This window comes from Macaca mulatta, chromosome 4, assembly GCF_049350105.2.
Source record: "Macaca mulatta isolate MMU2019108-1 chromosome 4, T2T-MMU8v2.0, whole genome shotgun sequence".
NCBI lineage: Eukaryota > Metazoa > Chordata > Mammalia > Primates > Cercopithecidae > Macaca > Macaca mulatta.
Genome location: NC_133409.1, coordinates 32,545,520 through 32,555,715, shown reverse-complemented (window position 1 = coordinate 32,555,715; position 10,196 = coordinate 32,545,520). Strand labels below are relative to the sequence as shown.

Genomic DNA, 10,196 nt, shown 5'->3' with positions numbered 1-10,196 from the left:
AAAAGAAAAAGAGAAATTTCCACTTAACTTTTAAAAATATTATTACTGTGAAACAGTATGGGTTAGTGTAAATTGTAAAGACATGTATGTTCTGAACTCCTCTTTTTAAATGAATTCCCTTTCACGCTGATATAATATATTCTTCCTGCTTTCTGTTATTGTTCGCATGCACTACTATAAAGATTATGGATCCCAGCAATTACTCCTTATTTTCACGGTAGAAACCGGCACTGAATAGGAAACAGGAAAATGTACAGAGGGCAAATCCGTCTGTAAAGGATCTCTATGGGCCGATATTTATTTCGGTTTGCACTAAATTAGTCGTGGCTTCGCAAGAACCCTTTGTCTGTGGGACGGTGGGTCCCATCATGGCAACCATTATCTATTCGTGGAAACGACATCTGCTGACTCCGCCCGGGCTGGGGGTGGGGAGGGAGCACCGCGTGGAGGGCTCGACTGAGAATTAAAGTGAGTGAACAAAGAGAATTCCCATCAGCCGCCCGCCAGCGTCTCGCAGCTGCATCAGGAGACGTCAGTCACGCCCGGAAAGCTGTTCGAGTCCGCCTCCTTGGAAAAGGAGCTCAAGTAAATAATTGATGGAGATTGATGGAATCCAGGACAAAGCTTTGCAGAAAACGAGTGCATCCGTGTTCGAGCGGTTTTGGAATCCTCTGCCAAGTACGGGATAAGAGAATAGAGCAAGGACTTTGAGCGCTGCTGCCAATTTTCCATCTCGGGCGTGGCTCTGGCCTTTTTGTCTCTTTATCCCGCCACTCCCCACCCCCGGACCCCGTCCCCCTCCCCGCCGCCTTCTCTTTCCTCTTGAAAGTAACCTCTCTTTGGTTACTTCTACCCTATCGTCCCTTGCAATCCCGCCCTCTCCCCTGCCCAGTTCGGTGAGGTCAGCTCATGAATATCTCTGCACTTCCTGGGGAGCGTCTGGCCCAGCTTGGTACCTCGCGTGTTAGCCTGCTAAGAGCTGCAGCTCCAGCCCAGCCGCGGACCTCCGAGAAGTCACCAGCTCTGGGGGCAGCTGAATCTTGACGTTACCGCCATTGTTTGGAGAAATCGAGTGGGTGTGGAACTGCGGCGAGCGAGCCTAAAGTCATGCTCACCCGGAAAGTCGCATACAATAATATGAAGTTGAACTTCCCTCAGCGAAGAAAAGCACAATAATAAACCCTGAGATCCCCGGAATATCAGAAGGAAAGTGCTGTTGATTTGCTCAACTACTTGGAAACCTCGCCTCTGCTAAGAAGTGAGCAAGTTCTGGATTTCTAAAGGGTTGGGGATGAATGATGGGGTGGGTCAGCGGGCGGATAAAACTTGAGATTAAAAGTGTTGGTCTAAGTCGTGCCGGGGTTGGTTGGGTGGCAGTTTTCACCGGGAAAGCCTTGAAGAGATGCAGCATCTTGTCACTTTGTGGGAACCACGTGACAGCAGCCGGATACCTTTGATTGTGGAGCCCAGTTACTGGAACACAAGCTTTCACCTGGGTTAATGCTGTCTGGGGGCTGAGTTTAAACATTGGCTTCTCAGTTCTGGAATTATTCTGCCTGATTAAAAACAAAAATAAGTTTGCATTGGCAATATAAATTAGTTAGATAGCCCATGTTAGTGTCACCCAAGATGACAAACTAGGCCAGACGTTCTAGTATTATTGTGGCTGGGAGAGAAGATGTAGAAAATAAGTTGATGGGCAAATTTCTCCCCTGATGTCTTCTTTGTTCACCTTTATATTTCAAAGTGAGTTGGAAGGAGATGCCAGAAACAGAAAGGAAGGTGGATTAGGAATCCTCTGGTAATATTTCTTTATAAAATGAGGAATTACTGCATGCTAAGTTGTGATGCTAAAAATAGATGTTAACAAGAATTATGCAAGTAAAATAACTGGCAGTAGGGTAACCTCCTCTCTGTATAGGACAAATATTTTTAAAGCAGAAATTTATGCCTAGTCATGCCCTTTCACTGCTTTAGACAGAAATAATTTTAAGGAAAAGGCAACTAATTGACTAGCTGCCTGGATCCCTAGGGAGAAGAACCTATGAGGCAGTAGCTTGCTGTTTTTCAGATTAAAGAAGCTAGTGATGGATTTATCTTGGAAATATATATACTGGAAATTGATCTTACCACTATGAGGGAAGATGCACCAGCCTTCTGGGTTCTGTCTCAGAATATGGCTACATAGGAGGGAATGGGCACTTTAAAAAGTACAACTTTGCCTATGATATGCAATGTAAGAAGATGGCTAAGAATGAAAATACTTTCTATCTAGCAATTACACTTAAAACTAAAATGATTCATAAGGACTACAAAATTGGATGAGCATAGGAAAATTCATCACCAGAAACTTAGGAAACTGCAGAACTGACCATCAACTTTTCCAAATGTATTTTAAAAATTATTTCCCCAAAGGGAAAAGATAAGCTTTGGGGTTGCTAATAACTAACCCATATACACAATTCTTAATGCTGTTGTTTTCTTGAAACTGAGATTGATTTAAAGGCATTCATTATTTATATTTTCTTTTAGTTCTATTACAAAGGAAATTGGGTGCATTTCCCCAAAAACAACGTTGGAACCGGCTTGGGAAAGTGTCATTTATCCGTAGAAAATTTTCTCTAGGAGCCCTACATCATAACTCTTTTCCTCTAATTGAACTTGGGAATACTAATTAAATGAAAACTTTCTCCACTAAACTAGGCTTTACATATGGATTTGATGGTGAGGAAAGCCAACGTTGTAAAAGCAGAGATTTGACAACTCTAATATATGGACATCTTTTCTTTCTGAAGCCTCTTTTCGACTTTATCTCTTTTCTTTTATATCTCCCTTCCCACCAATTCCTGTCTGACTCTGTATCTCACCCTTTCCAAAGCCTGCTACCATGAGAATGTAAGGTTCAGCTGCTTTCAGATCCGTCATTTTGCTAAGGTGGAGTGAGATGGAGACAGCGCCACCCTGGGCAAAATGAGAATTGGCATACCTGCATCCTATTCCTAAAGACAGCCCTGCGTCCTATTCCTAAAGTCAAAGCTTCTACTAAGCGCCATCCAAATCTCATCATTTTCTGAGGGCTTCTCTTGTACAGCAATATCACCCTTTGCTGTGCAACAACGCAGACATGTTGTGTTCTTCTCTCCTTTTGTTTCTGTCCCAGCTTAGGAAGGAAGGTTGGCGGCGGTGAAGAGGGAAGAGGATGATCTAGTAATGGGCTATTCCAAATAGCATCTGGTAGGTTCTTCCTAGCCATGAGTCAGCCACCGACTGGGGGCGCTGCCCCTGCCACAGCAGCAGCTCCTCCCGCCGCTGCAGCCACTGAGGCTCGTCTGCACCCGGAGGGCAGCAGCAGAAAGCAGCAGCGAGCTCAGTCACCCGCTAGACCGAGGGACAATTCGCTGCGACAGACAATCGCGGCCACCAGGTCCCCAGTGGGGGCCGGCACTAAACTCAATTCTGTTCGGCAGCAGCAGCTGCAGCAGCAGCAACAGCAGGGTAACAAGACCGGGAGCCGCACGGGACCGCCCGCCGGCGCCCGAGGAGGCGGAGGCGGGGCCGACAAGGCGACGCCCCTGGCGCCCAAAGGGGCCGCTCCGGGAGCTGTCCAGCCCGCTGCTGGTGCTGAAGCGGCCCCAGCCGCGACCCTGGCCTCTTTGGGCGGCAAGAGGCCCGGACCGCCCGAGGAGCCGCCTCGGGAGCTAGAGTCCGTGCCCTCGAAACTCGGGGAACCCCTTCCGCTAGGAGAAGGGGGAGGAGGGGGCGGGGAAGGAGGAGGAGCCGGCGGCGGCTCCGGGGAAAGGGAGGGGGGCGCTCCCCAGCCGCCGCCGCCCAGGGGCTGGCGAGGGAAAGGCGTACGCGCTCAGCAGAGGGGCGGCAGCGGCGGGGAGGGGGCCTCCCCTTCGCCATCCTCCTCTTCTGCGGGCAAAACCCCAGGACCCGGCAGCAGAAACTCCGGAAGCGGCGTTGCGGGGGGCGGCAGCGGTAGTGGAGGGAGCTACTGGAAGGAAGGATGTCTGCAGTCTGAGCTCATCCAGTTCCATCTCAAGAAGGAGCGGGCAGCGGCGGCGGCGGCCGCGGCTCAGATGCACGCTAAGAACGGCGGCGGCAGCAGTAGCCGCAGCTCCCCGGTCTCTGGTGCCCCTTCCATTTGTGAGACCCTGGCAGTCCCCTCCGCCTCCCCAATGGCGGCGGCGGCGGAGGGCCCCCAGCAGAGCTCAGAGGGCAGTGCGAGCGGCGGGGGCATGCAAGCGGCAGCGCCCCCTTCGTCGCAGCCGCACCCGCAGCAGCTCCAAGAGCAGGAAGAAATGCAGGAGGAGATGGAGAAGCTGCGAGAGGAAAACGAGACTCTGAAGGTGAGGAGGGTGGGGGTATCCGGCTGGGGGATGGGAAGAGTGGGCCTGGGAGGATTAGGGCGTGTCCCGGCGGGGGTGAGAGGCTGCTAACCTGTTAGGGAGCCTTGAAGAGGGAGGAGAACAAGAAAGGAGGGAGGGGGTTTCCTAGGCCTTGTCCAAATTTGAAACTGAATCTGCTCTCAGTAACGCAAGGTTTTCATTTAAATTCTAATCTGGGCCTCCGTTTCTTTAATTATAATGGTTTGTCACACTTTTTCCTGGAGAGAGGTAGAGTAAGAGAATGAGAGAGGGCCTAAAGTGGGCCTTTTTTCCCAATTTCCTCTTCTACACTCAGCTCCTTGTCACTCCTGTCTCGTGGAGAGAGGGCAATTAAAGCTGAGAATTTGAAATTGGAATGGGGTGTGCATGGTGTGTGTCGAAAGGGCTGGAAGCGAGTTTGATTTTGACACGCGGCCTGTCACCACCTCAGAACGAGATCGATGAGCTGAGAACCGAGATGGATGAGATGAGGGACACTTTCTTCGAGGAGGATGCCTGTCAACTGCAGGAAATGCGCCACGAGTTGGAGAGAGCCAACAAAAACTGCCGGATCCTGCAGTACCGCCTCCGCAAAGCCGAGCGCAAAAGGCTCCGCTACGCCCAGACCGGGGAAATCGACGGGGAGCTGTTGCGCAGCCTGGAGCAGGACCTCAAGGTCTGCGGCGCGGGGGCTCAGTGGCGCGCGGCAGGGGCGGCGGGTGGGGACTTTGGCCAAGGGCTCTTTAGGCTGAGAAGTCTTCACTGGCGACTGGCAAGGAGCCTTAGGGACACAGTTTCGTAGCGCTAACCACAAAATACTAGGGTCTCAGAAGGGAGAGAACTGGCAGGTGGCTCTAAAGAGTGCAGAGTGTGTGGAGGGCCTGGCAGCAAAGGAGCTAAGTGTGCTCTCCTGGGAGCAAGGTGGCTCTTCAAGAGGTGATGAGAAGAAGGCTCCCTTCTGGGCAGAAGCAAGGGCGTGGCAGAGCGCAGGCTCTAGCCTTTGATCTGCCCTAGTCTGTCTACTGAGAGAATGCCGGTGGAATCGGGCAGTCAGGAGCCACTAAAAGGACTCCTCTGGGGGGAGTTGAAACCCAAAATAGGTACTGCACTAGGGAGATTCTGGAGTTAAGATTTATTTCAGCAAGTGTCCACTCCACCTCCTTCTTCCAGGACTACTTCTTTTCTGCACTTGCCACTTAGGTGACTCCCTGAGAAAATAAAAACAACAACAAAAACAAACAAAAAAACCCCCCAACTAACCAACTTGCAGCCTGTTTGGTGTGAGGTAAATGAAAGAATTTCATTTTTTAAAGTGAAGTCGCCCCTTCAGAATTTCTTCCAGTGGAAAAATCTCAACCTTCAAGTGCATTTTCTAGACAGGTGTGGTCTCCAGTTCAGTCTGACTGTAGGCAGATTCATTGACAATGCAAACTTAATCTCCTTGCACCAAATAAGTATACTGTTCATTGCATTAACTTCATCAAGATTTAAAGATCACATGTAATTTTTCTTTATTTTAAAGAAAGCTATGTGTAAACATTTTATGAAAGACATATGACTTTTTTCTTAACATTTGTTGAGTGTTTAGTATGTACTAAGCACTGTGGCAAACACTGTTACATACGTTATTATTTCATGTAATTCTCAAGGGAAAAAAATCCTACAATGTAGGGATTATTCAGTCACCATTTTCCAGCTGCAGAAGCTACACCTTTTACAGAGGTTAAGTGCCCAGGCCTGAAAAACAGCTAATAGGTGCCAGGCTCACTCTCCACTCAGTCCAAAATCACAACCTGTGTCCTAAGCCTCTATACCAGGCTGCTCCACTTTTCTTCCAAACGCTAGAATTTCCAGGATAATCTCAAAACATGAGGCAAAAATGCACAGTCATTCAAAAAGTAATAATCGCAAGGACTAAAATGTTTCCTAACATTAAGCAACTGGAATTCTAGTTATAAGATTGAAATTCAAGCCCAACCCACTACTTGTAAAAACTTCAATTTTTCATTCTTTAACATAGATTATAATAGAAACATCTACCTCATAGTTTTGTTGAAGTAAAGGAGATTTGTGAAATTTCTCTACATGTGATAAAATCCAGTGCAACATTTGTTACTACAGGGTAGTGCAGAAGTTAAGGGAACAAAATTTAGAGCCAGATTGCTAGGCCTCTTAGCCCCGCAGTGTCTACTCGTTAGCTGTGTGACCTTGACCTCTCTGAGACTCAGTTTCCTCATCTACAAAACAGGAGTAATAGTGCCTATCTCATGGGATTTTTATAGGGTTAAATGATTGATATATGCAAATGGCTTATATGTATAGTTTGTAGAATAATGCCTGGCACATGGTAAGCACTATATAAATATTGGGTTTTAATGCATTCAATAGGAATAAAATTTTAGCCCTTATTATATAGTCATTAATTATATTTTATTGTTACAAACACCTTAATTCAGGTTGCAAAGGATGTATCTGTGAGACTTCATCATGAATTAGAAAATGTGGAAGAAAAGAGAACAACAACAGAAGATGAAAATGAGAAACTGAGGCAACAGCTCATAGAAGTTGAAATTGCAAAGCAAGCTTTACAGAATGAACTGGAAAAAATGAAAGAGGTTAGTATTTGATTATTTCATGTTGTACTATGTATTTTTAGCCCATTAGAAAAGAATCCCAAGGACTAATATGACTGTTAAAAAATTTATTTTATGATTGCAGAACAATTTTTTACTCTTTCCCAAATAGTAAAAAATACATCATTTCTTACCAATAAATGAGTAGCGACAAAAGATTCTGACCTAAACACTGTGTCTAACTCGACATGTACGAGCTTTGACTGATCTCTGTGTTTCATCTCTGTGTCTTCTAAATGTATGTTAATTAAATAAATTCCAGAGCATACTAAATGCCAAGAGTGTCAAGAGTGTCAAGGAATGAGCCTTGTGATAGTTGAGGGGAATAATTAGCCCCATGAGATTACTATTGAGTTCATAGAACCATGAATTTTTAGGATGGAAAAGACTCTAAGGTCCATTTGATCTAATTCAGTCATTGCTTGAAGTCTGTCTATAGCAAAGCCACCCCTTCCCACACTGTTCTAATGCTTAGAATATCACCAGTGACTATCCCTGAAGATATTTCACAGCAGCCAATTGTATCATATCATAGCTCTGTTTAAAGATTTTCCTTTTTTCTTTTTTTACATGAGATATATTTAATTGTAACTTTAGCCAGTTCATCTTAGTTATACCCTTTAGGGTAGAAGAGTCAAAGTTCTCCTTCATGTCAGCTATTTGAAGATTCCAAATGTATTTATCATGAGTCTTCTAAAAGAATAGAATCAGGATAAAGAAATGGAGAAGAAAAGAGACAGAAACATCTATCAAGAAATGATTAGCTTTAAGATAAATAGCAATTTAATTAGAATTAAATTATACTTTTCTTTGATAGCTACCTGAACATGTACAATGCAACTTGTGAAAACTACCATTGAGAATTAGCAAATGCACAAGTTGTCTTCTGAAAAATTTCCTCTGCTTGAATCAGCAGAATTCTAAAGAAAATTCTAATCTTTCCACAGACTGAGGTATTGACCCACCTGTCATTGCTGTGCTTATCTCAAAATGGTACAAAAATATATCTACCATGTAGCAGTGAAAATATCAACAGTCTGATTAAGAATATGTGTTAGGACTTTGCAGAATACAGTTTCAGTGGAGTAAACTATTTTTTTTGTCATCTGTCTTATATTATCCTGACTTTAAACATTTTTTAACATAACAAAATAGTAAAAAAAATTTTTAATGATATGAAATCCTTGGCTACTAGCTAGGAGTTGCTCTGTGCTATAGTAGAAAAATATGGAGACTGGGAACTGTGTGATCTATTTTCACCAGTAACTGGATGACTTTAAAAGACCTGTAACTTCTACTTGTCTACTTTTATCCAGTTCTACACTGAAAGGTTGTTTTTGATGATTCTCAACATCTTTTTTCTGGTATATAAGACTTTTTCTCATGAAATTCAGAACATTGCCATTTAAGGGATGGCAAAGATTTTTCCCTGAAGTTAAGAGATCAAATATGAAATTAATACAGATATAAGTATATATTTCTTCAACAATAATGTACAGTTGAAGGTATGTCAAAAATTGACTTTCATTTAATGAAAAAAAAGTAAAGTAGGTAACTGTATTAGTTCTCTAGGGTAGCTGTAACAAAATACCAAAAACTGGGTGGCTTAAACAACAGAAAAAAATGAATTGTCTCCCAGTTCTGTACTCTAGAAGTCCGGAATCAAGACGTTAGTAGGGTTGGTTCTTTCTGAGGGCTGTAAAGACAGGATATGTTCCCGGCCTCCCTCTATGGCTTGTAGATGACCATCTTCATGGTCACATGCCTTTCTCCCTGTAGCTCTCTGTTTCCAGACTCCCCCTTTTTGTAAGAATATCAGTGATATTAGATTAGGGTCCTCCCTAAGAACCTCATTTGACCTGCCTATGCTCAAGCTATTCTCCCACCTCTGCCTCCCTAAGAGCTGGGATTACAGGCATGAGCCGTCGCACCCAACCCTGATTTTAATTTGATTACCTCTAAATACCCTGTCTCCAAATGAGATTTCATCCTGAGCAACTGGGGGTTAGGACTTCCATATATGAATTTGATAGGGAGGGTAGAAGGAGAGAACAGAATTCAACCCACAGGAGCAACAATCTGATAGCTTCCTGTGAGCAAGCAAAGAGAAAGTTCATCGTCAGTCTCATAGGCGCCATTCCCTGTTCATACATTACTGTACTCTCTCATATTCCTTGTTTATACAATTTAAAACATTCAAGAACAAACAAACTTTGCTTGATTACCAGAGATAAAAAAGAAATGCCTTGTAATTTGGTGTCATGTGAATGTTTTAAGTGGATACCTGGAAAATTGTACTTAAGAATGGCATAAGAGCTTTCTGATTTTCATTTTACATCTATTAAAGGGGAAAATATGCATAGACTGTCTATCCGTTAGCCAGAACGATGGGACCTCTCCCATCTTATAATAAAAGCCAAAATAATCTGGCCACCAGGAGGAAAGGGTAGAACTTGGGAATGTCCTCAGGAGATTGTAAGGATGCATTTCCTTGATTCTTTTGCTCACACTCTTCCCGGTGACTATTTCCTTCAGGGCTCTAATTCTGGGTTGGGAAAATGCTATTCCAGTACCAAGCAATGTGGGTGTAGATGTTTGTACCAAAGAGGAAATTTAATTCTCCTTAGAGTTATAAAAAACCAAATGCCAATGCCTGATTAGGGAATACAACAATAAAAGTAAAAATAATTTAGGAGTATATATGCAGAACATCAGCCTTTAAAGTAATCTTTTATTAAGAAAATGGCATTCATGATTTGAGAAGATGGAAGGTGGTGGGGAACAGAAATTAAAAAAAAAAAAAAACAGGAAGGGAGAAAGAGTGGAAGATAAAGATCTGGAGGATACTTAACATAATAAAGGAAAACCAAATAATATTCTTGTAGGAGTGCTCTATAATTACCCATTTGAGGTTGACCTTCATAGTGTTCAGAAAAATGTCAGAAATAGAAAGAGTAGTTTAACAATATGTTTAGAAATCAGAAATGTTCCATTTAGATAATATTTTTGCAATGATAATTTTATAATGCTCTAAGAAGATAAATATTAAAACTGAGCTGCAATTATAACTGGCTTACTCTGTAGCTAAGGGTTGTAAGTTTCTCCTTGGATGACTTGCAACAACTTCAGTTAACCATCTGCTTCATTGGTTGTAAAATGAAAACATATTCAAGCCCTTGGTGAGTGTTAACCA

The 10,196-nt window shown here is 43.7% G+C and overlaps 1 protein-coding gene across 1 annotated transcript in view; it reads left to right on the top strand.

Moving 5' to 3' along the window:
• Positions 1-534: 534 nt before the first annotated feature.
• MTCL3 (MTCL family member 3) overlaps positions 535-10,196 on the top strand; it is a 67,503-nt gene continuing 57,841 nt past the window's right edge. The window contains exons 1-4 of the mRNA XM_001106088.5: positions 535-1,258; positions 3,161-4,352; positions 4,822-5,046; positions 6,827-6,985. Coding sequence (XP_001106088.2) covers positions 3,252-4,352; positions 4,822-5,046; positions 6,827-6,985 — 1,485 coding nt within the window. The 5' untranslated portion in view covers positions 535-1,258; positions 3,161-3,251. The remainder of the gene's footprint in view (positions 1,259-3,160; positions 4,353-4,821; positions 5,047-6,826; positions 6,986-10,196) is intronic.